Source organism: Vanderwaltozyma polyspora, genomic scaffold, assembly GCF_000150035.1.
Source record: "Vanderwaltozyma polyspora DSM 70294 KpolScaffold2001 genomic scaffold, whole genome shotgun sequence".
Lineage (NCBI taxonomy): Eukaryota > Fungi > Ascomycota > Saccharomycetes > Saccharomycetales > Saccharomycetaceae > Vanderwaltozyma > Vanderwaltozyma polyspora.
Window position 1 is genome coordinate 166,513 of NW_001834684.1, and position 25,406 is coordinate 191,918.

General features: G+C 34.2%; 8 protein-coding genes and 1 further gene across 8 annotated transcripts, besides 2 other annotated features; 4 read left to right on the forward strand and 5 right to left on the reverse strand.

Moving 5' to 3' along the window:
• Kpol_2001p61 (Tkp3 protein) lies at positions 1-215 on the reverse strand (the record flags this gene model as incomplete). Its single annotated transcript, XM_001646363.1, has 1 exon — positions 1-215. A coding segment is annotated over one exon (215 nt), but the record flags the coding sequence as incomplete, so codon positions are not given.
• A 3,525-nt stretch (positions 216-3,740) lies between these two features.
• On the reverse strand, positions 3,741-4,865 carry PRP21 (Prp21p; the record flags this gene model as incomplete). The annotated part of the gene is made up of 1 exon (XM_001646364.1): positions 3,741-4,865. The coding sequence occupies one exon, from the start codon at positions 4,863-4,865 to the stop codon at positions 3,741-3,743; it is 1,125 nt and encodes a 374-aa protein (XP_001646414.1).
• Positions 4,866-5,264: 399 nt separating this feature from the next.
• Positions 5,265-9,095, reverse strand: Kpol_2001p63 (uncharacterized protein; the record flags this gene model as incomplete). The annotated part of the gene is made up of 1 exon (XM_001646365.1): positions 5,265-9,095. The coding sequence occupies one exon, from the start codon at positions 9,093-9,095 to the stop codon at positions 5,265-5,267; it is 3,831 nt and encodes a 1,276-aa protein (XP_001646415.1).
• Positions 9,096-9,893: 798 nt separating this feature from the next.
• Positions 9,894-11,012, forward strand: CPR6 (peptidylprolyl isomerase CPR6; the record flags this gene model as incomplete). Its single annotated transcript, XM_001646366.1, has 1 exon — positions 9,894-11,012. One exon carries the CDS (start codon positions 9,894-9,896, stop codon positions 11,010-11,012), a length of 1,119 nt encoding a protein of 372 aa, XP_001646416.1.
• A 774-nt stretch (positions 11,013-11,786) lies between these two features.
• Positions 11,787-15,407, forward strand: COP1 (coatomer subunit alpha; the record flags this gene model as incomplete). The annotated part of the gene is made up of 1 exon (XM_001646367.1): positions 11,787-15,407. The coding sequence occupies one exon, from the start codon at positions 11,787-11,789 to the stop codon at positions 15,405-15,407; it is 3,621 nt and encodes a 1,206-aa protein (XP_001646417.1).
• A 474-nt stretch (positions 15,408-15,881) lies between these two features.
• Positions 15,882-16,598: a sequence feature (similar to hypothetical protein; correction of possible frameshift sequencing error~similar to Saccharomyces cerevisiae TUB4 (YLR212C)).
• On the forward strand, positions 15,882-17,298 carry Kpol_2001p66 (the record flags this gene model as incomplete).
• Positions 16,600-17,298: a sequence feature (similar to hypothetical protein; correction of possible frameshift sequencing error~similar to Saccharomyces cerevisiae TUB4 (YLR212C)).
• A 1,342-nt stretch (positions 17,299-18,640) lies between these two features.
• On the forward strand, positions 18,641-20,095 carry DHH1 (DExD/H-box ATP-dependent RNA helicase DHH1; the record flags this gene model as incomplete). Its single annotated transcript, XM_001646368.1, has 1 exon — positions 18,641-20,095. The coding sequence occupies one exon, from the start codon at positions 18,641-18,643 to the stop codon at positions 20,093-20,095; it is 1,455 nt and encodes a 484-aa protein (XP_001646418.1).
• Positions 20,096-21,273: 1,178 nt separating this feature from the next.
• Kpol_2001p68 (WD40 repeat domain-containing protein) lies at positions 21,274-22,161 on the reverse strand (the record flags this gene model as incomplete). Its single annotated transcript, XM_001646369.1, has 1 exon — positions 21,274-22,161. The coding sequence occupies one exon, from the start codon at positions 22,159-22,161 to the stop codon at positions 21,274-21,276; it is 888 nt and encodes a 295-aa protein (XP_001646419.1).
• A 422-nt stretch (positions 22,162-22,583) lies between these two features.
• On the reverse strand, positions 22,584-24,989 carry Kpol_2001p69 (tetratricopeptide repeat protein; the record flags this gene model as incomplete). The annotated part of the gene is made up of 1 exon (XM_001646370.1): positions 22,584-24,989. One exon carries the CDS (start codon positions 24,987-24,989, stop codon positions 22,584-22,586), a length of 2,406 nt encoding a protein of 801 aa, XP_001646420.1.
• Positions 24,990-25,406: the final 417 nt, after the last annotated feature.

Sequence of the window (25,406 nt, forward strand, 5' to 3'; positions counted from 1 at the left end):
AATTCAATTGATGCTTCTTTTAAAACTTTTCTTTCTTCGTCATCTTTGGTTTTTAATTCCAATAATTTAGTTGCTAAGTCGGTATTCATTGTGTTCATAGCTTCGAAACTTTGTTGGATCTTGGCTCTATAAGCAAGATCTTCTTGTTGTCTTTCATCCATCTTAGCATTCAATGCTTCGATTGATTCTTGTAAAGCTTTGATTGAAGCTTCCATTTTTGGTTGTTTTCTTCTGGGTTTATAACTTATGAAAAGGGTATGTGGTTGTGTATCTTGTTAATCTTATTACTTAAGGTTTAACAAAATGTTTAATTGCTTGACAAATTGTTTAGTTGCTTCACAAATTGTTTAGTTGCTTCACAAATTGTTTAGTTGCTTCACAAATTGTTTAGTTGCTTCACAAATTGTTTAGTTGCTTCACAAATTGTTTAGTTGCTTCACAAATTGTTTAGTTGCTTCACAAATTGTTTAGTTGCTTCACAAATTGTTTAGTTGCTTCACAAATTGTTTAGTTGCTTCACAAATTGTTTAGTTGCTTCACAAATTGTTTAGTTGCTTCACAAAATAATTATTTTGTATTGTTTGATCCGGAATATTGAATATCAATGTATTAAGTATTTATCTAGGGAAACAAGCCGTAGAAGTAAATACTTAAGGTTACTAGTTATAAGCTCTATGAGGTTAATTAACTATTATAATAACTATACAGTAGTATTAAATATATAAGGATTTCTATGGTCTTCTGTTTAATAACAAAAGTGTATATCTTTACTTCAGGAACTATGCCCTTTATATACGTCATGTCAGTTATCTATTAGCGTCATTCCTTTTAACAATCATGACAGATCCTCTTTCCTTATTCCTGTCATCTTGTACTAACGTGGAATCAATACAATTGTATTGTTTTTGTATTATTTGGCCTTTAATTATTATTTAATTGTATATTGAATTTGGTATACGTTAGAATGAAGGCTGGTAAGCGTTTATTCTATAGGATCTTAAGGGTTGAGATCTGTAAGTTAAAGTAAATATACTAGTTAATAATAATAAATTTCTATATTCTTTTATGTACAAAGTAAGATACTAAATAATATACTGTCAGAAATTATGAGATGACGTAAAGTCATACTCATTAATTCAATATTAATAAGGGTGAAGAATTATATGAAACATCATTATTAATAAGGGATAAAGAAATGTTTCTAATACGAAAGTATTTACTTCTGACGTGTGAATAATATCTAAACATTGTATATAAAGACTGATAAGATCTTAATTGACACTTATCATATGTACTATATTCCCATGTGTATATTTTATACTTTAATACACCGGATCAATATCATCTAATTAAAAATGTCCTTGCAAACAACTAAACCATCAACTACTATTAATGATTCTGTAAAGAATCCACAACCCTCTGATTCTCTACAGGATCAATATCAACTTATTAAGAATGTCCTTGGAAATAAATAAAGAATCTATTACTATGAACGATTCGGTAGAAAAACCACAACATAATTCTCTACAGAAACAGGCCGTAGAAGTCAATACTTAATACATTAATATTTAATATTCCGGACCAAACAATACAACATCTTTTATTTGTCAGTTAAAATAAGTTGCTGTCAGAATGGTAAAAGCTTTAAGCTTCAATGTAAGTAGATATACGTTAAATAGGTACGTTGACCTATTACTGAGGTCAGTGAGTGGTAACTCGCTCATCCTCTTGTAACAGAGTAGTCTATATAACATAAATAGTTTTATATATCGGAACCGAAAATTTGTTCCTTTTATATATTAGAGAAATCGATACATTCACCTTGTACGAAAAATAGCAATAGTGACATAAACTTTATCCTCGAGTATCCAGGTTAAAGTCACAACATACCACCCTACTTGGTAAATTCTCGATTTATGGATTAGCCTTTTCAAAACTGGAAACTTTTCGTCCAAATTTTGATTCCAACCTAGATATGTAAAACTATCCCTACCACCCGAATTAAGAATTGACGTGATGGTGACAGATATAAAAGTCAGTCTAGATGAAAGCTAATGATAGAGTGTGGTTGAGTTCAAGCCCGGGTGCTGACAATTTTACCACCCGACCCTTCTTGAATAGTACTCAACCGGTTAGCGCCGGAACGATGGACTGAAAGTAGAATAATAGTGGATTGTAATTGTGAAACTATAATTATAGTTGATAATGTAGAAATTTTAGGCATTTGCAGTAGCCTCAGTAAAAAGAAATTCGATCTTGTGACCATAAAGTACACCTTCATGTGTAGTTTAGTCAGATTTAGTATCGGCAACGCTGCAGAAATGATACAATAGCAGTTGAGATATAACAGTCTGTGTGTATGACTAACCTGAATCAGTGAGTAATGACTTATTGTTGGCTCGATATCTGGCTCTCTTGGCCTACGTAAGATATTCGGGAAGATTGTCAGCAATAATGACTTGTCTATTACTATAATATTAAGTCGCATTTGATAATAGCGGTGTCTGCGTAGGTATGAGGGAGGATTTATGCCGCATGCTCATCTTGTAAACCCTGGTTTGCGAATATGAATAAGGTGTGAGTATAGGTCTTACCTTCTGCCTCTTGCTCATCTTGGGAACCTTGGTGAATATCATGCCTAAGGTACGAGGATAGGTCTTACCGTCTGCCTTCTCTCGGGTTTGTACCTGGCTGAATTTATCGCTTGGGTGTGAGAGGGTCTTATTTACCGTGTGCCTCAAAAATACTGATAGTCTTGGTCTAGAATAGAATTCGAATATAGTTATCCAGGAACTTGATTAATCTGTAAGTTCAAAGACATCACGCATTTCATCATGAAACAAATAAATCGCACTATGGGGATATCATCTAATCGTGGCAAAAATCAATTAAGATATGCCTAACGGGAGGAGTATGATATCCATTGAAAGGTATGTAAATTAGTAACAATACCAGACAATACATAAGTAGTACTAACTTAGTACTCAAATAGTACCACCCTAACGAATATACTCTTGTAGAATAAATAGCTTAGCTCTTAGGTGTCCATCGTCTCAGATCGTTGGGTACCTAGCTTCCTTCAAAGAAGAAGAAACCGATTATACGCCTTGTACGAAAAATAGCAATAGTGACATAAACTTTATCCTCGAGTATCCAGGTTAAAGTCACAACAGTTGCAAAGGATTAATTTTTAATTGATAAATGAATGTTATCTTTTTTAGTAGTTCCAGAGACTAAAAGTTGACTTTTTAGGTTTGAGTTCCTTTATAAAGATTATTGTTTTGTTGAAAATTTTGGACTTTTAAGATCAATGACAATTTTGAAAACAAAATATAATTATGAGAATTGTATATATATGAAGTTCGTAGTACTTATTTAGTACAAATAATACAAATAATAAAACTAGCGGACAAGAATCTACACAAAGTAAAATGACTTCTCTTTTCAAAATGCTTTCGATTCAAAGATTTATTATCCTAGTATGCAGTTTACCAATTACAACTCCAAAACTATCGCTTAGCGGCCTAGCTCAAGTGTATGGCACTGCCTCTAAGAGATTTATTTATCTCATCAATTGATTATAACTGTACAAATCTCTGTTTCTGTAAATAATCCTTAATTATGACTTTCCGTTCGTATTTAACAATTATTGCGTTTGACCTTTGCCTAAACTTTAACCTGAAATTAAAAGAACATGGATATTATTACTTCAAGAGATTACGTTTAGATGTAGATTTATCTTAGTCATTTCCCTTCTTTGAAACATTTTTAACATTTCGATAAACGTCATGACTTGTTAAGTTAGTTATTTTTCTTTCTGCATCGTATTTTAGTTTTTGTTCTCTATAGCGAGGATCACCAAGAAGGGTTTGCATATGCTGTTCAAAACTATCTTCTGGTATCATCTTTTTCGTTATTGGACACTCTATCATCTTTTTATTCTGTGCCTGTCCTTGCGTTTGCTTTTGCTTCTTTAACCTTGTCTCACCAGCGGCTTTAATTTTCATCTTTCTTTTTGATTTTTTACCTTCTGAACGCTTGGTGGATTCTTCATTCTTTTCGATATTAATTATTTCTACATCTGTGAAAATGCTTGTGATGACCTTGTTTTTATTCGTGAGTTGTTTAATTTTCAATGAGTTAAGATCAATAGGCTTTACAAAAGTATCATTTTCTATATTGAAGTCAATTGTTGCTAATGTCTTAAAATTTGTCCAATCAAATGCAGCAAATTGAATATCTTGTAACTTTTTTATTTCGTCTTTCTTGGATTCTATTTCTTTGGAGTATTCATAGAATTCTGCTCTTTTGAAACATCTCTCAATAATATCTCTTTTAGTAGAATATTTCAATACATCAGAGGAATCAAGCCCTTCTTTGTCCATAATTAGTTTATATTGATCAATGAAATTAATAAATATAGTATGAAGAGGATGATCTTCTTTAATAAACTCAAATTTTTCATCAGCTGCATAAAATTTTCTCAATTCACCTAATGCATCAATATCCTTATTTAAAACTACAAACTGAGCTGTAAGTTTCAAAATATCTAAACTTTTTGCATCTATATTTTTGTCATAACCACTAAATACATATTCGTATGGTATAGTCGGTAGTTCATCTCCTAGAACATTGACAACTACCTCTTCCTCTTCATCGTTACTTTTGTCTTTGAAATCTTCATTCAACTTAGCCTTGTAAAACTTGTAATACTTATGTTCAGGCCTTACAAATGAAAATTTATCATCACCAGCTAACTTATCCTCAAAACTAACCCCGTTCTTCCTAACATAGAGAACTGTCTTCTCTATAGACTCTATTAGATAACTATCTTCACCATCTGGTATTGCATAATTTGTAGTCATCTTGTAAAAAATAAAAAAAAGCACCTCTAACTTCTCCTATAAAAAATAGAATATCAACTATATGCGCTAGAATTATCAATCCAAAGCTTAGACAATTTCCAAAACCTTTTATGCTCTTCAAATAACCAAAATTATCTTCATCTTGACCACTCATCTTATAATTGAAATATTTCATCTCGATATTTGATCTAAATTGATATCGCGTATAAGGAAATTAAACCCCGTCTGAAATATTCAATCCAATATATATAAGAGATACTACAATGAAGGGAAATTTAAATAGTAATTGTGTATAATAAATATTTGTGAATAGTATTTAGAGTATATAAACTATTTGACAATGTAAAATACTAGACATTATCCATTCTTTCAAACTTGAAAAAATCGGTTTAGAATTGATCAAGTTGATGTTGCTTGAGAAATTGCAATCATTCTCTTTACACCTGTTAACCAATTACCGGCTTCAGATGAATTGTTTGTTGCAATATCTGATTGAATTTGGACTGCCTCCTGATAGTTTTTATTTTGTAGATTTTCAACGATTTTATAAACCTTGTCCATTGTTTCAACTGAAATTAAATCTTTCTTTTCAATATGAGCAAACAATATATTCAATCTTTTTCTACAATCTTTTAGTTGTTTTACATATTCTGATGGAATCAAAGGTGTAACACGTTCTAATTCTTTCTTAAAGAATTCAATAATTTCAATTTCTTCTGATGTAACTGGAGACAAAGTTTCTGGCAATGGTGGTGAAGATATTGGAACATGGGTTGGAGAGACTTCAGCGCTCATTGGAATTGAATTCATATGATTAGATAATAGTTGTTTCCTTGGAACTTCTCCTTGTGGTGCTTCAATATTATGATTAGATTGAGGATTACCTAAACTTGGGGTTTGTCCTAAATCGATATTTTGTGTTACCTTTTTCCTTGCATTGATTGGCGGTGGAGCTAATGGGTTAGAGTCTTGTTTAGCCATTTGAGGAGGACCATTCAATTGATTACTAACATTTTGATTAATATCATTGGTGTTTGGACCATATGGATTACTTCTCATTGATACTGGTGTTGGTGGATTTTCAATTTGGGGAGCGTATGGATTACTTGGTTGAGAAGGTTGAATTTCACCTGGAGCTGTTGGCAATAATGGGAAAGAAAATTGCTTGTTATTCATTGATGGTGAGGCTGGAACAGCGTTTGTCGATGGTGGAGCATATGGATTATGAGACACAGGTTTCTGTTGTGGCGACATATTTGTCATAGGAGTAATAATCGCAGATGGCTTTCTGGAATGACGTAATGGCGGAGGCTTAATTGAACTCATAGAAGCTGTGGAATGCTTTCTGGATCTTGGGTCACTAGCTGCTGGCATAGCTGGAATTCCACCATGATTCATTGCAGATTGGAATGACGAAACTGGAGCGACAGAAACAGGTTTGGCCCTAATAGTCTTCTCTCTAACATCCAATGGTAAATCGTTCCAACCATCATTAGCTTTCTTGTTTGCATGTGGGACCTGTCCTGAAATCACATTACCTGGGACTGGATTTCTTGTTGTATTTGGAGCATCTTGAGCCTTTAATGGTGCTGGCTCAGAGACAAATGTAGCCGTAGGCTTCGTAAAATGATGTTGGTTTGGAATAACCGGGACACCATTAATTTTGTTCATACCTTGGTAAATATTTTGATTGTTGCTCTTTGGTAGATGTGTTGGCATTGTTGGTGGAGTACTTGAACGTGGTGGTGCGTAAGGATTCTTTTTAGCTGTCAATGATACTGAAGATGCGGTATGGATATGTTGGTCAGCTGACGTACTGTATGGATTGTTGGCAAAATTCTTATTAGGGAATTCGTTATGGTCCATGGCAACATGATTGTTGACTGGTGTAATGTTTTGTTGCTGAATAAAACTCTGAGTGGAACCCATTTGAGATTGATTCATAACGCCAAAGGAAGGAGAAGGTGCTAAAGGAGCATTGGAAGTTTTTAACGAAGACTTCTTCTTTAAAGGAACACCCAACACTGTATTGATACGTTCATTTTCTGCCTTTACCATAGGGTTAGATTCTGGTAAAGTTTCCAAAAGTTTTCTTGCCAATTCAAAATTTCCACTTGAACAACTCAAATCAACAAATTCCAGAAATTTAGATATCAAGTCTTCATTTGTAATGTTTAATTCCTTCATTTCCAGAGAGTTAGTAAAAGTGACAAATCTTTCAATGAATTCAGTCAAACATTCAGAATGAGATTTATATGCTGTTGACTTAGAGTTTGCGAAAGACTTTTCTAACGTGTTCAATTCTTTTATCCAAATTGAGGCCACTTTATCTAACGAATCAGCTGAAACATATGCACCGATAGCTTCTTGTCTCATATTACTGGCAATCAATCTGTCACCCAACTTGACCAAAAATTGGTTTCTTTGATTGACATCATTTTCGAAGTTACAAAGAATAGATTTGGCTACTAATTTCCATTGGGTAACATCTAAGTTATCAATCAAATCATCCATTGTTTTATTGGAAAATGAAAATAAAAATCTTGATAAAGTGTTTGCATCACCAAATTTACTGAAATAAGCAGCTTTTACTTTCTCCTTTAGGGATTGATTATTGCTATCCATTGCAATAACCATAGCTTCCAATAACATTTCGTTTTGTAAAGATGAATTAATAGCTGCCTTATAGTTGCTTTTGACCAAGGACTTCGCAATAGTTTCGGAAGTAGATTCAATCTTAAAGCTTCCAACGGGTTGATAACCTTGCTCTAATTGCTCAAAAAATGCTTCACCTTCTGTAACTTGCTTTTGATCGTCCAATTCTTCTTCTAACTCGTCATCATCGAATGAGAAGATTTCTTCAGTAACTTCATCTTTACCATCCAGTGCCAATTTTTCTATCAAGTTCCAATCATCTTCATTATCATCATTTATAGGTTTAGCTAACCTTTGATTTATAATTGAGGTAAAATTTTTGGTCTCTAAAGCTTTTTGCAAAATAGAACCATCATTGAAGAAACCTGGTAAATTTGGTTTTGTAATTTGAACACTCTTGCCATCAGCCATTACTGAAACAATCTTACCACCAAAAACCCAGCTTGCAGCAGGAGATTGGTTCATAGTCCAACTTGGAGCTTGTAACTTGCTAACAATAGGTTTTGGTTCTGGTTCAGCAGCAGAAAGATCTGGGGATGCAGACACATTATTCCAGAACTCATCTTCAGTCTTGTTTTCAATCACATTAGAGTCTTCTGAATCCAAAGAGGTTGTGATATCCTGTAGAGATCTTACCTTTATTGGTGTTTCTGAAGAAGCACTAGCAAAAATTTCTGGTAACTCTGGAGCAAATTTAACTTTTGAGTAACAAGTGTTACCTGGGAAAGTTGATAATTTCTCATTAGTTTGAGGATTCCATAAGACTACAGTATTGTTATCGGAACTTGCTAATAAGTAATCTTGGTCCTTTGCACACCAGTCCAATGACTTGACGGTTGCCTGTGAGTCTAAAATTTGTAGAGGTTTAGCAGAGTTTCTCAAATCCCAAATTAAGATAGAGGAAGTAGAAGAGGTAGCAACTCTAGTTGAATTTTTAGGGTCCCATTCAACAATTGACAATTGGGATTTCATACCGGTTTCAGGATTACTATAGGCCAAATGCATGACTTCCTTTTTGGCCTTCAAATCCCAAATCGAAGCATGGGTTGTATCAGCAGCAGAGGCAAAGACATGGGACAAAGAATGGTTCCAAGCCAATGAAGAAATTGTTGGGTTGGAGGTCCCAGTAACAGCACCTGGGGTCAATGGCGTATAATCAAGTTGAGATAAACACTTTTTAGTATCCCAAATGAAAATTTCAGAATCCGAACCACCAGACAACATCACATTGGATTGAACATAATTAAATTTAACGACATTGGCCTCTTTGGAATGAGAATTGAACTCAGAAACTTGGCTAACAACGTTGTTGCTAGCATCAAACTTGAAAAATTTCAATCCACCATTTTTCATTGCACCAGCAACAACATGATCATCAATTGCACAGTCCAAATCATTGAACCCAAGCCCATCGATCACTAAACTACTAACTGGATCCTTAGACCCAGCAACTAAGGAATAAACCTCCAATTTACCACTGGTCCCATTGCTTGAACTACCTGCAAAAAGTCTTGGAAGTCTCTCATGAGACCAGGTAAAAGTAGAACTTTCGGAAAAGTCACCAATGGCTACCATATCTCCCAATCAAAAACTACAGATCTGGTGTCTTACAAGGATTACAAGTCAAGATCAGACAATGAACAATCAATCAATCAATCAATCAATTGAACAATTGCTTCTCTTATTCCAATTATATCTCTATCCCAAAAGGTTATTTCGAATCGAACTCGAAATCGAAAAGTTCATTACGCATCGGTAAGAATGTTGGGTTTTCCATGTTAAACGAACAAGAGATGAGGTCAAAGTGAAAAGGATGGTTTATCAAGAAGTGTTGTTTAGGATGAAGATTGATGCAATATGATGGGTGAATGTTGTGGGGGAGGTAGTTTAAGAGTTGATGTAAGTGCCAGTATCAGTGCCAGTGCCTGTGCCTGTGCCAGAGAGAGATTTTGAACTGGAGTATTGAGTTCGCTTTTCAGTTTTATTTGATCCACTTCAATTTGTCCCATTGACAAGAGACAAAACAACTGGTCATGGACATGATTATGGACATGGACAGTAGTTGTTGTGGAAGGGTGTCATTGGTGTTGCCTTCACTTCTCCTTCATCCCCCCTCTCCTCCCCCTCAAGTTGGACCTGGTCTGTTCCTTTTTGGAAGTTTCTCGAAAAATGACAACTCTCGCTACCATATACACACTTCACAACTGTACTTCGAAACCAAACCAAACCAAACCCAATGACTTCTATTTAAGAATCAAGATGATGTTGGACAACGCGATGGGATTCTATCTGGTTTGATTTAGTTTAGTTTAGTTTAGTTTAGTTTGGGGTGGTGGTCAATTAGATCGGTTCAGAGTTCTTATCGTGGTTGCAATGAGTGGTCCAAAGAGCTATTTTGATATTTCAATTGGTGGTAAACCTGTTGGACGTATTGTCTTTGATTTATTTGAAGAGACTGCTCCAAAGACAGTCAAGAATTTTGTTACTTTATGTGATGAAGATAACGGTTTGAAATGTAAGTCGAAGCCTGATGTGTCATTGTGTTACAAGGGGTCTTTGTTCCACAGGGTGATCAAGGATTTTATGTGTCAATTTGGTGATTTCACCAATTTTGATGGGACTGGTGGTGAGAGTATATACGGTGAAAAGTTTGAAGATGAAAATTTCACTTTGAAGCATGATAGACCTTTCTTGTTGTCGATGGCAAATGCTGGTCCAAACACCAATGGTTCTCAGTGTTTCATCACAACTACTGATACTCCTCACTTGGACGGCAAACATGTTGTGTTCGGTGAGGTCATTCAAGGTAAGAGAATTGTCAGATTAATGGAAAACTTGCAATGCGACCAAGAAAACAACAGACCAATGTTAGACGTCAAGATTGACTCATGTGGTATTTTGCCTAACGACTACCAGGTTCCAGAAGATGCTGAGGCAACTCCTACCGATGAGTTCGGTGATAACTATGAAAATTCTTTGAAAGCTGACCCTAAGGTCGATATCAATGACTTCAAATCCGTCATCGAGGCTATCGAGAAGGTCAAAGCAATCGGTACCGAGCAGTTCAAGAAACAAAATTTCCCAGTGGCATTAGAAAAATATACCAAGTGTGACAAATTCTTGAAAGAGTATTTCCCAGAAGACCTACCAGAAGACGAGATCAAACAAGTCAATCAATTGAAAGTGTCAATCCCATTGAACATCGCTATCTGTGGGTTGAAGACTAAGGATTACCAAAAAGTCCTTGTTGCAGGTTCAGAAGTTCTTTACGCCGAAGACGCAGATGACAAGTCCAAGGCTAAGGCCCTTTACCGTCGTGGTCTAGCTTACTACCATCTGAACGACACAGACTCAGCAATGATAGATTTGGAAATGGCAACCACTTTCCAGCAAGATGATGCGGCTATCTTGAAAGCTATCCAAGATACCAAAGCCAAGAGAAAGGCTGAAAATGAAAAACAAAAGAAATCGCTATCCAAAATGTTCTCATAAGTAGTGGACCCAGTTCGCTTTAAAACATATATACACGTGTATTTTATCTAACCCATTAAATATAAATAGTCATATATCTAAATCTACATACGTCTTTAGCAATCTCATAATAAAGTTATATATATTGCGTAATTTTCCACTTTGGATACGTTTGGACTCGAATCACAACAGGAATAAAAATACAAAATATAAAAAAAAAGATCAGCAATCCAATTCCAACTATTGATCCGCTTCCCAACCATATCCCAACCATGCACTTCCTTGTTCAATCCAGTCTCTTATCCCATCGGTGTACCTTTCTTTATAGTTCTTATTTTGATCACGTGAGTTACCCTACCCATGAGGAATCCTGGTTTCGTCCAACGTAGCAGCAGCACAGAGGTTTAACGAAATTTGACAATTTGACCAACTCATAATGATTTATCAATACTTGATATTTAAATGTATTGATCTTTAATCGAATTGACGTTGGATTAAAGTCTATCTTCGTAATTGATATCAGGAGCAGTACTTTATTTGTGCAAGTGGGGCTGTTTGATTTTGTTGTTTTGTTTTCCTGTGGTTTTCCATCGATCTAGGAACTTTTGAAACTTCAAGATTGTTATTATTATTAGAATTTATTCTACATATATTTTTTTGGTTTTTGGTTTATAATCTTTCAAGATTTTAAGTTAGAAAGAGGAATAATATATTTTGGATACTTTCTTATTTAAGAGGACCTCTCTGCTACTACTTCATTTTTTTTTTTACGTTCTTTAAGAAAGAATTGTCACCATGAAATTGCTGACGAAATTCGAATCAAAATCAACTAGAGCCAAGGGGATTGCTTTCCATCCTTCTAGACCATGGGTTCTAGTGGCTTTGTTCTCTTCTACTATCCAATTATGGGATTACAGAATGGGTACTTTGCTTCACAGATACGAAGACCATGAAGGTCCTGTCCGTGGTATTGATTTCCATCCTACTCAACCATTATTTGTTTCTGCTGGTGATGACTATACAATTAAAGTCTGGTCCTTAGAGACTAACAAGTGCTTATACACCTTGGATGGCCATTTGGATTATGTCCGTACCGTGTTCTTCCATAAGGAATTACCATGGATCATTTCCGCTTCTGATGATCAAACTATTAGAATTTGGAATTGGCAAAACCGTAAAGAGATCGCTTGTATCACTGGCCATAACCATTTCGTTATGTGCGCTCAATTCCACCCAACTGAAGATTTAATTGTGTCTGCTTCTTTGGATGAAACCGTTAGAGTCTGGGATATCTCTAAATTAAGAGAAAAACATTCTGCTCCTGGCCGTTCAGCCATGCCAACTTCCTTTGAAGAAAAAATCGCAGCTCAACAAAATCTGTTAGATGGTGGTTTTGGCGATTGTACCGTCAAGTTTATCTTAGAAGGTCATACCAGAGGTGTTAACTGGGCTTCTTTCCACCCAACTTTACCATTGATCGTTTCTGGTGGTGATGACCGTCAAGTTAAATTGTGGAAAATGAGTGCTACAAAGGCTTGGGAATTAGATTCTTGCAGAGGCCATACTAACAACGTCGACAGTGTTATCTTCCACCCAACTCAAAATTTGATCTTGTCTGTAGGTGAAGATAAAACTTTGAGAGTTTGGGATTTAGATAAGAGAACCCCTGTCAAACAATTCAAGAGAGAAAATGATAGATTTTGGTTGATTGCTGCTCATCCAAACATCAACTTATTCGGTGCTGCTCATGATTCAGGTATTATGATCTTCAAATTGGATCGTGAAAGACCTCCATTCGCTATCCACCAAAATATGTTGTACTTCGTTAACAATGAAAAGCAGGTTCAAACCTTCGATTTCCCAAATCAAGTATCTTCTTTACCTTATGCTTCCTTGAAGTCTTTAGGTAACCCTTGGGAAGCATTTAAGAGTATTTCTTACAATCCTTCTCAAAACTCCCTTTTGGTTAGTGAAGGTAATAACAAGTTCGGTTTGGTATTATTAACAAAGCAACCAACTGGTGCTGTTCAACCTACTGGTGTAATGGAAGATAACGGTTCTTTTGCTACATTCGTAGCTCGTAATAGATTCGTTGTTTATAACAACGCCAATGACACTTTAGAAGTCCGTTCTTTAGAAAACAAAGTTACTAAGGCAATTAAGATTGATGGTAATGTTAAAGGTTTGGCACATGGTGGCCCAGGATTAATCTTAGTCTTATTGACAAAATCTGTTTTATTATATGATGTCCAACAGGGTAAGCAATTGGCTGAAATGTCTTTGAAGAACGTCAAGTATGTATCTTGGTCTCAAGATGGTCAATATGTTGCTTTGATCAGTAAACATACCATCACAATTACCAACAAAAGATTGGAACTAGTTAGCACCAGACATGAAACAATCAGAGTCAAGAGTGCTGCTTGGGATGAATCAAACGTTTTAATTTATTCTACTTTGAACCATATCAAATACATCTTATTGAATGGTGACAACGGTATCATTAAGACTTTGGAAAAGACTTTGTACATAACAAGAGTTCAAGGTAAATTAATTTATGCATTGAACCGTGATGGTGAAGTTCAAATTTTATCAATCGATCCTACTGAATACCGTTTCAAGAAGTCCTTGGTTAACAAGAATTATCCTGAAGTTATGCGTATTATCAAAAATTCCAATTTGGTTGGTCAAAGTATCATCTCTTATTTGCAAAAGGCTGGTCATCCAGATGTTGCATTACAATTTGTTCAAGATCCCCAAACTCGTTTCGATTTAGCTGTCGAATACGGTAACTTAGATGTTGCTCTACTTGAAGCCAAAAAATTGAACGCTCCAGCTTCTTGGGAACGTTTAAGAAAGGAAGCTGTGACCCAAGGTAACTTAGGCATTGTCGAATTAATTGATCAACAACTAAAATCTTTCGATCAATTATCATTCCTGTATTTAATCAGTGGTGAAACTAATAAGTTATCCAAGATGGAAACCGTTGCTCAAAGACGTAATGATGTCTCTAGTATGATTCTAAACAGTTTCTACAACAATTCTGTTTCTTTCAGAAGTAACGTTTTTGCCGAAGCTGGTTCCTTACCTTTGGCTTATGCAGTTGCCAAAGCCAATGGCGATGAAGCTGCTGCTGCTGCTTATTTGGAACAAGCTGGTATTGACGAACAAGATGTCACCTTACCAGATGTACTAAACCCATCTTCTTTCACCAAGGCACCAGTTATCACAGAACCAATGGAAAAATGGCCATTGAAAGAAGCTGAATTATCTTATTTCGAAAAGGCAGTTTTGGGCCAAATTGAAGATCTACACTTGGATGAGCCACAAGGACAAGAAACTATTGAAAGACCACACGTCGATGAAGAAGGCGATGTATTCTTTGAAGGTGAAGAAGTTGCCGAAGATGATGGTGCTTGGGATATGGGATCTGAAGATTTGGATGTAGGCGAAGAATTTGAAGCCGTTGAAGAAAAGGAAGAAGAAGAACCTGTCTCAATTGAAGAAAGCGAAACTGCTACTTGGGTTAAAAACTCTAAGTTACCAGCTGTTCTTATTGCTGCTGGTGCATTCGATGCTGCTGCTCAAGCTTTGAACAAACAAGTTGGTATTGTTAACTTCGAACCATTGAGAAAGAACTTTTTGGATGTTTATGAAGGTTGTAGAACTTACATGCCAGGTGAACCGGAAGAGATCCCAGCTTTGGTTGGTTATACACGTATTATCGCAGATGCAGAACAAACCGGTGAAATTTTGCCATACGTTGCTGGCGTGAGTGCCATCACTGAAAAGATGAATATTGGTTTCAAGAGTTTCAAGGCTAACAAATTAGAGGATGCCATTGAATCATTCCGTTCAGCCATCTATAATATCACATTGTTGACAGTATATAATGAAGAAGATGAGAAATTCGCTCGTAGTGCATTGGAAAAGGCCAGAGAATATATCTTAGGTTTGTCTATCGAATTGGCCCGTCGTGCTCTACCGGAGGATGAAATCAAACGTAACTTGGAGTTGGCTACATACTTCACAAGAGCCAAATTAGCTCCAGCTCATCACAGCAATGCTTTACAAGTTGCCATGTCTCAAAATTTCAAGCACAAGAACTTCGTTCAAGCTTCATATTTTGCCGGCGAATTCTTAAAGATTGTTACTACCGGACCTCGTGCAGAACAAGCTAGAAAGATCAAGGACAAGTCAGACTCCATCGCTAGCGATGCAATTGAATTGGACTTCGACCCATACGCCGAATTCGATATCTGTGCCGCTTCTTACACTCCAATCTACAAAGGAACTCCTAGTGTATCTGATCCATTAACAGGTGCTAAATATCATGCTTCAGAAAAGGACAAGATTGATAGAATTGCCCTGGTTTCTAAGATCGGCGCTGTAGCCTCAGGTCTAAGAATCCTTTTATAATGATATCCAGGCTTTCTAACGACTGAAAGGACCTCAATAAACTTTTAATCTTCAGTTCTTTTTTTCTTATTCCTAAATTATTTTGACGTATGTTTTTTTCTAAAAAAAGGTGTATATATATGTAATTATTACATACATAAATGAAGATTCTACAATTATATAATAACAGAAACTACTAACTCTAATCCCAACATAAAGCTATCTAAAAATACCCATTTGGTAAGTCTTATCCAACAGATTTCTTCTACCTGCCCTGTAAACTTCTGATTTTGTATGTATCTTCCATCTTAAAGAATAAGCTTCAAACTTACGCGTATTTAAGTAATATCAACAATAAACACAACAAAACATCAACAATGAAAGAAGATGTAGATAAGGAAATTGAACTATCTTCTGGTCTTATATTGGGACTAGGTGTCTGATTTGAAGGTTACTGTCTATTGGTCGATTGATATATTGGGTTTTTTTAACGGTATGGCTGGTGAGATTATTACGATTCAAGTTGGTCAATGTGGGAATCAAGTTGGTAAACAATTTTGGTCACAAGTAGCTAAAGAACATGGTATTGGCAATGATGGTCAAAGCAAGGTTGAATTAGATGGCGATGCTAGGGATGATGATACTAATCCATTTTTCAAGCAGAATAGTAGTCATAGATACACACCTAGAGCGTTATTATTCGATTTAGAGCCTAGTTCTATTCAAGATGTTCAAAATAGCTTCCCAAATTTTTTTGATCCAAGAAATATCTGGGTATCTCCAGAAGAATTAGGTGCTGGTAATTCCTGGTCTAAAGGTTATGATTATGGATTGGCTCACCAGGATGAATTTTTGAATATGATCGATAAAGAGATAGATAACACTGAGAACTTTGAAGGGTTTCAAATAATCCATTCTGTGGCAGGTGGTACAGGTTCTGGGTTAGGTTCCAATCTTTTGGAAATGATCTCAGATAGGTATCATAAGAAATTTTTGACTACATATTCAGTTTTTCCTAGCAATGAATCCGAAGTAGTGATTCAACCATATAATACTATTTTAACATTAAGAAGATTAGCAGAAAATAGTGATGCCTCGATCGTTTTTGACAATAATGCTTTATTAAATTTGACATCTAGGGTATTCAGAGATCCTTATACTAGTTATGTCCACACCAATCAATTAAATATCAGCCACCATGTCTTCGATCACTAATCCAATACGATTCCCAAGTTATATGTACAATTCATTACCTAGCATTTTTTCTACATTAATACCAACTCCAGATTTGCATTTCTTAGTCCCTGGATTTACTCCATTCACTGCCGATTATGTAGTTGGCGGAAAAGAATACAAGAGGAATACCGCTTATGACGTTCTTTTAGACCTTTTGGATGGGTCAAATTCATTGGTATCAAGTACTTACGATAACCCTACATTTTTCAACGTTTACAGTTGTCTAATAGGAGCTGTCGATCAAAACGATGTCTCTAGAGCTATAACTAAAGCCCAATCACGTTTAAAGTTCCCATCGTGGTCATCGACTTCTATTCACGTAAATGTGGGCAGAAGATCCCCATATCTACCAGAGCAGAATAACAACAGCAACCAAGTGAACGGGATGCTACTGACAAACACCACCACAATCACCTCAGTATTTGACAGAGCTTGTAAGACGTTTGACAAGATTTTCTCGAAAGGTGCATTTCTAAATACATTCAAAGATGGTAAAATGTTTCAAAATGGATGGGACGAATTTGTAGAGTCAAGAGAAGTAGCTCAAAACTTAATCGACGAATATTTAGCAGCTGAACAAGAAAGTTACCTTGACGATGTACTCATCGAAGATGAAAATATGGTTGGTCATTCAGAAACTGACATCCAATTGGGTAACGATGGCAACATTATATAAAATCTTACGGCAATTCCCATCATCAAAATACTTAGAGTTAATCAATCGGGAGGGTAGAGGAAACCAAAAATTTACAAAACAAAGTGAAGCAAAATAAGATGCACTAACGAGTTATTTAATACAATATAATTTAAAATTAATCTAATTATAAAATATCAATCCATAATTTTGTTTTGTTGATCGTTGATCGTTGTCTTGCCTTGTCTTGTCTTGATTCATTATAATTATGGCCCTGTCTGTCACAACTAGGCGCACACAAACCCAAAACCAAAGTTACCCTACCTTAAGAAAGTCACGTTTTATCCAAAAATACAGATCACGTGCAGATCACTGTTCACGTGAGATATCAGGGCAAAGGCTCAAAATTTTTGAATAAGAAAAAAATTTTAAAAACAAATTATTAAACTTCTTAATATATATATAACTATAAGAAGTTTTGATGTTTTATTGTGAAATCTAGTTGATAAAGAGGGTATCAGACCAAATCACGGTAATTAGAAGACGTTTTACTTTTGAACGCTACACGCCATTAGTTTTTGAAGTTTGAAAATACACATAAATTTAAGATTTTTTTGAAATTTGTCCCTAGTGTTATTATTTTTTGATTATAGTACTTCTAGTAATTAATAATAATAAATTAAGAGAAAAAGATATAACTTCTTTGGGTACAAAACACACTATTATTATTTCAATAAACGGAAGTAATTATTTATTGAAATTGAGTTTTTCTCAGCTTTGAAGAGATAGAATTAGATTGTGGAGCATAGTTATTTGCACTTTAGAAAGGAGTTACAAGAAGAATTTTTTATTATACTAAATTATATTTCTTCTGTTCACCCTTATTAGTACTATAGATTTCCTTTTTTTCTGCTACAGTTTCTCTTCCTTTTTGAACACTTTTATATTTTCAGTGTCTTGTTGTTATTGTTCTTCAGTTTGAGGTATATATTTAAAAACAATTAACAGCTGACAATATTAATTGAAAAATAAAGTGTTTTTAATACGATTATTTAACGAAATTTTGGATTAAGGTTGCTTTTTTTTTAATAAAAGAGAACTACAAGTCCCATTATATTTTTATTACATTTTAGTTTTTTGCCACTTTTGGTTTCCATCTGCAGAAAAGAATTTGTTGATATTACTATATCATATTCTTTTCACTATATTTAGACCAATAGGAGATATTATTTGATAATTCGGCGAAATTCAATCGGATACAAGTGTCATTTCACATTATCCCTTTTATTTTTATTATTTTTTATTATCATAATTTGTTAACTTTATTTTTATTTTTATCTTTTTCCCATTACCAAAAAAAATTAATTAGTACCTCTAGACAAAAATGAGCACTCAAATTGAAGATCAAGACTGGAAGTCCAAGTTGAATATTCCAAAAAAAGATACCAGACCACAAACTGAGGATGTCTTAAGTACAAAAGGTAACACCTTTGAAGATTTTTATTTAAAAAGAGAACTTCTAATGGGCATATTCGAAGCAGGTTTTGAAAAACCTTCTCCTATTCAAGAAGAATCTATCCCAGTAGCCTTAGCTGGTAGAGACATCTTAGCAAGAGCAAAAAATGGTACTGGTAAAACAGCTGCTTTCGTTATCCCAACTTTAGAAAAAGTTAAATCCAAGCATAACAAAATACAAGCATTAATCATGGTCCCAACAAGAGAATTAGCATTACAAACTTCTCAAGTCGTACGTACGTTGGGTAAACATTGTGGTATTTCATGTATGGTTACCACAGGTGGTACAAATTTAAGAGATGATATTTTAAGATTAAACGAAACTGTGCATATTTTGGTAGGTACTCCTGGTAGAGTATTGGATTTGGCCTCTAGAAAAGTAGCAGATTTATCAGAATGTAATTTATTCATCATGGATGAAGCTGATAAAATGCTTTCCCGTGATTTCAAATCAATCATAGAACAAATATTGGTATTCTTACCAAAAAATCATCAATCTCTATTATTTAGTGCCACCTTCCCATTAAGTGTTAAAGAATTTATGGTTAACCATTTGCATAAACCATACGAAATTAATTTAATGGACGAATTAACTTTAAAAGGTATCACACAATATTATGCCTTTGTTGAAGAAAAACAAAAATTGCATTGTTTAAATACTTTATTTTCAAAATTACAAATTAACCAAGCCATCATCTTTTGTAATTCCACAAATCGTGTTGAATTGCTAGCAAAAAAAATTACTGATTTAGGTTATTCTTGTTATTACTCTCACGCTAGAATGAAGCAACAAGAAAGAAATAGAGTCTTCCACGAATTCCGTCAAGGTAAAGTTCGTACTCTAGTCTGCTCAGATCTATTAACTCGTGGTATTGATATCCAAGCTGTAAACGTTGTTATTAATTTTGATTTCCCAAAGACTGCCGAAACTTACTTGCATCGTATTGGTAGATCCGGTAGATTTGGCCATTTAGGTTTGGCAATCAATCTAATTAACTGGAATGATCGTTTTAACTTATACAAGATCGAACAAGAGTTAGGTACAGAAATTCAAGCTATCCCAGCAACAATTGATAAATCATTATATGTAGCTAACGATAACTCTGCTGTTCCTGTACCATTCCCAATTGAACAAAGCCACGTTCAACCATCCATGCAACAACAACATATGCCCTTACCACCTCAACAACCAATTCCAAACCAACAGTTTGGAGGAATGCCACAACAGTATTCTCCACAACAGCAACAGTATCAACAATACCCACCTCAAGGTATGGCTATGCCACCTCAAGGAATTCAAATGCAACAACAACCCCAATTTTAATTGAGTGTATTATCAGTGGTTTGAATTGCTTGCTTTTATTTTGTTTTTGTTATCATTTAAGGAAACATTAATGTTTCTAATAATTGACTTTTATTTTAACTATTTTACTTTTTTCCTAACCGTTTTAATTATCACATCATTTTGCATAATTTCATGAAATATTAATTTCGAATTACAATACTTTTAATAGAAATGAATGAGGCTTTCTTTTTCTCTGTTTCTCATCGTTATATTCATTATTATCAAATATTTTTTTGGGCATTGTCACACCTTTTTCATTTTTTTTTCATTGATTTCCTGGTTTTAATTAGGTGTTTTAGCATTTGGCATTTTTTTTTTCATTTCTCGTATGATCCTGTATTATGATTCTTTTATTCACTTCTATTTGTACCTTAATTTTTCATTTGATTTAGTTTTAGATTTCAATATCGAGAATCTTAAAAATCCAACCCCTAAAGAAAATTTAGGAAGAAATATGAATTTAACGAACTATTAGGAATCCAAGAATGTTTGTTCAGCACTTAGCACTATATATAGATGTTACAGTTTATGAAAATGTTTGAACTTAATTACATTATTATGGACAAGATTTCAAGATAGCAATGCACTCGTTTCACTCTCAAACGTTGCTTTTCATTAACAAAGTAGCAATCAATCCAATGCTACTATAGCATTTCCATCTTTATTGCTATTATTTGCTGTTAGTATATGTCCTCCTTTTATTTTCAATCTATTTGCATGGAATTATGACTAATATTTTTTAAACGATTTCTATTATTGAGCCTACTCAATCTGGTAGATTTATGAAAAGTTTCTCATTATTTTTTTTTTTTGGAATATATAAGATATATCTTAATCAAGATAAAAATCTTATATTGCTTCAATTTTTTTTTTGGAAACTATTTTATGATACCTTTTAATCTTTTTTTTACCAATTTTATACTTTTTATACCTTATACTATTATTTTTGAGAATCTTTGTAGATGTTTTTAGCGTTAAAGTTTTCATTAATATCATTAAAAATAGCATATTTTTTTTACATATCGAATCCGTTATTCGAAGCTCTATAAAATTTTATTGGGTGATTTATTATATAAAAGTTATTATTATTATACTTAATATATTGATATATATAAATATATATATTATAATTAAAGAGTACAAACCTGTTGTTTTTATTACTTCTCTAGATTACCAGCAATTTCCCAGTTGCCCTTATTATTTTCTTTTAATAAAGTTACTTGATAATCATCAGTAGATACTGCCAAAATATTACCAGATAATGACCAATTGACTCTAGAGATTCCATGATCAAAGCTTTTATTCTCAATAACATTCTTCTCCCATGTATCTTCGGTATCAGACTTTGTCCAAACGATGCAATTCTTATCTTCTGATGTACTAGCAATGTAACTTTTTCTTAGTAAAGTCGGTGACCATGAAACGTCTTTAATTGGCCCAGTATGTTCTTCTAGAGTATGTTCCAATATATATTTCTTGTTCTCATCATCATATTTCCATATCTTCACTAGTTTATCAATACCACCGGTGACAATTCGTTGCTGGTGTTTCGTGGTCCCATCTTCTTCTACAGCTACAAAAGGAGACCAAGAAGCGGAAGTGACACCCAATGTATGAGCATTTATAATAATTGGCTTGCCTAATTTACGATCTTTCAATTCTGTAACGGAAACAGTACCGTCAGAAGAAGTTGCCAATATAATAGCACCGAATTCATGTGGGGACCATTCAATTGAATTAACTGATCCAGAATGTACAGATAGTGAATCAATCATTGTCCACTTACCTCTAACTTCTTCCCATATTATAATTTTACCATCAAAGGAACAAGATGCCAATATTTCACCAAATTTTGAATGTGCCCAGCTAACACGCCAAACTGGAGCTTCATGGCCCCTTAAAGTATCTAAAAGTTTGAAAGATTCACCGTCCAAAGCGAAGATCTTGACAGTTTTATCAGAAGAACAGGAAGCCAATCTTTTCCCATAATAATCTAAAACAGAATCATGAATAATGTCCTCATGTGCATTCTCTATAACAACCATTGTATAATTTGTTAGGATATTTGCGAACTTTTTTTTTTTCAAAACTTTGAAATCAAAAAAATTAATAGTTAAAATCGTAAAAAACAAACGTCTTTCCCAGAATCAATCTTAACAGTAACTAGTTAATCAATATATATATATAACCTCAATCAATGATTGGACCTTCAATTACGACTTAAAACACCTTTCGTTAAACCAGTTCATCATTTAGTTCTTATCCATTTATTGTTGAGTTCAACGGCTTTCATCGTTTATTTAAACGTTGTCAGAACAAATATCCAATATCCGGGTAAAGGTACACGTGATCAATACCATGTGATCATGTTGGATTTTAGTTTTGATTAACTGACGTGAATCACAATGGAAGAGGAGTAGAGGCTTTTTTTTGAGCTAATAAGTAACCCATTTCTAAATTGGTTTCATCATATTGCAAAAAATTGTATATTAAAATTTGGCTCTTCCTGTCTTTGCTGTTGAATTGGAACACCATTTACTCTGACATTCCAGCCGCGTCTTATTGCAATAGTTCTTATAATCATGCTTGTTATAAATATGACTATCATGAATAGAATTGAGAATAGGTCTTCCACATCTATCCCCATCGAATCAATATAATCCAATATCCTTTTAATTATAGGTTTGCTCATTTCTTTGTTTTTGTTTTGTGAATTGCTTTCATTTTGACCAACATTTTCTAATCCTGCCTTCTTGAAACTCAACATTAGCTTTCTAAACCACGATCTATGTGCCTCAACATTATTTCCATTTGTAGGAGTTGTTAGTTCCCAATATGTCTCACTATCTTTACCAGTAACCCATGAAAATAAAGATTTAATATAAAGCTTTAGAACAGATGCCTTACCTGCCAAATAAAGATTAGGATCGTGTTCGATTACCTGATTATAGTAATTTCTAGCTGCTGTGTAATTACGTTCGACACCTAACCCATATTCATACATATAACCTAGATTCCACATTGCTTGAGGAGAAAACCTCAGTGATCCACTTTGATACATTGACAACGCCTTCTGATAATCACACATATCGTAATATATATTCCCTGATACTGTTGCAGCATCAACATTATTTTGTTTAAAAGCCCTGTTGTAGTATGAAATTGCTAAAAACTTTCTTTCTTTGGTTGTTTCAGGTGGATCTTCTAATAATTTAGCAGTAGGATATAATAAATAAGCTGCTGACACTTGTGCGGCTTCGTAACCTTGTTCTGCTGCTTGTGAGTATGCCCATAGTGCTGTCTCGACATTACCTTTCGCCAATTCCCTGAACGCTTTCTCTAATTGTGGGGCCATTATGTTTTCATTCAATTCTACAAATCTTTTGAAAAGGAATGCCGTATTTTCACAACTATAATGATTGTTCGCTCCTTCTTCGACCATTCTTGCATATTCAAATGTGGCAGGAATATGTGATCTTCTATAAGCTGATTGCATGAAAACAAAAGGATCACCTAGTTCGAATTCAGGATGAGCTTTAGCAAGTTTCGATAGCTGATAATCTACAGTACCATCGTTGTTATTAGAATCGTATATATTCTTGTAATATTTTATAGCTTCAGGAAGATCATGTTTAAAATAATGGTTAATTAGACCTAGATCTATATTAGCTTTACTTTTAATGGTGCTTACATTATCGATTAAAGATATCGATTGCTTTAAGTAATGCTCAGCTAATTCAACGTTTCTCTTCTCCAGTCCATCTCCTGTAAAATATATATGCCCTAATAGGTACAGACATTTACCAAAGAAATATTTTTGTAAATTGTTCATAATAGGGACATCTAAATGATAATCTTTATAAGCTAATTCCAAAAGCACTCTAGCTGCTACTACATTTCTTCTCTTATCATAAGTACCTTGATATTTGTCCCAAGCGGTGTAATAGATATCAACAAGCCTGTCATCACTATCATCATCTGAATCTCCAACAAAGATACCTCCACCAAGGCCAAACTGAAGAACTATTTGGCCGCCATTCATTTGAGTAAGCATCGAAGAAGTCAATGATGGTCTAGCAGCATCCAATCTTGTGATCGAACTTGACATTGAAGAAAGGTGCTCACCTAACAAACCACCATTGAAATCGGGTAATCTAATATCAAAAGTTTCAAAATAAGAAGGCTGTATTTCCCAATCTTCATTTGGAATTTCATCTCTAATTTCCTCCGATAGTTCTCTATATAATAGCAATGCTAAATTACAATCCCTTGGAACATTAAGACCACTTGAATATCTGTAAGCCAAAGCTTGCTTTGCCCTTAAATCCCCTAATGAAGCAGCTTTTTGATAATATAGAACACTTTTACCAATATCAGTAGGTATGGTTCCAAAGAAACCTGTTGAATGCATAACAGCCAAATCAAATAGAGCTGTGCTATTTGTAAAATTCGTCATTTCATTGAATGCGTCTAAATATTTAAATGCTAATGTTTTATTCTGAGGAAACCCATAATGGCCCCACAAATTCAATTGGGCTAAAAGATAGGTTGCGTTAATATTATCAAACTTCTCAGAAGATTCAACCAAAAGGGAATATCCAGATTTTTGCCAATCTAATATAGATTCTGACCAAAATTGTAAATACAATTTCTCTTGAGTTTCAAGAGAATAATCAATGGGTATGAATAACTCTATATCATCGTAAAAACCATCATAATCAGCAAAAGTTTCAAAATCAGAACCTGGAGGTGGTCTATTCTGTTCGAATATTTCTATCGCTTTATTATAAGGATCTAGAATATCATCACATAGCACATTATTAAGAAGTCCTAATAAAATAGCACTCCTTACCAAAAGCGATCTCCCAAACATACTAATTACCAATATTTACAACTTGCCAGACCATTCGACAGCTTCTGATCATCCAATAAACCATAGTTTAAACACTTCTTACAACTTCTATATGGTTATCTTTTAAGTTTCTCTGATTTAAAGTTTGATATTATTACCTCCGGATACTATTTAGCGTTACATTTAGTATGCCATAGTTAAGGTTAGAGAAATCAGTTGTAAGGGAGACTGATTTTACATTACAACGAGATCGATCAAACTGAATTAATCAAGATACCTACAATATCGAGTTGAATGTGATTTGATGGATACTATTTGTGTATAGCATTCCATTTGGTTTAGAAATTTAAATATATTATTATTAGACTAGATCTTTATACAGTAAATGACGAAAGGAAAAAAATAGACAAACAAACAATGACAGTAATATCTTCATAA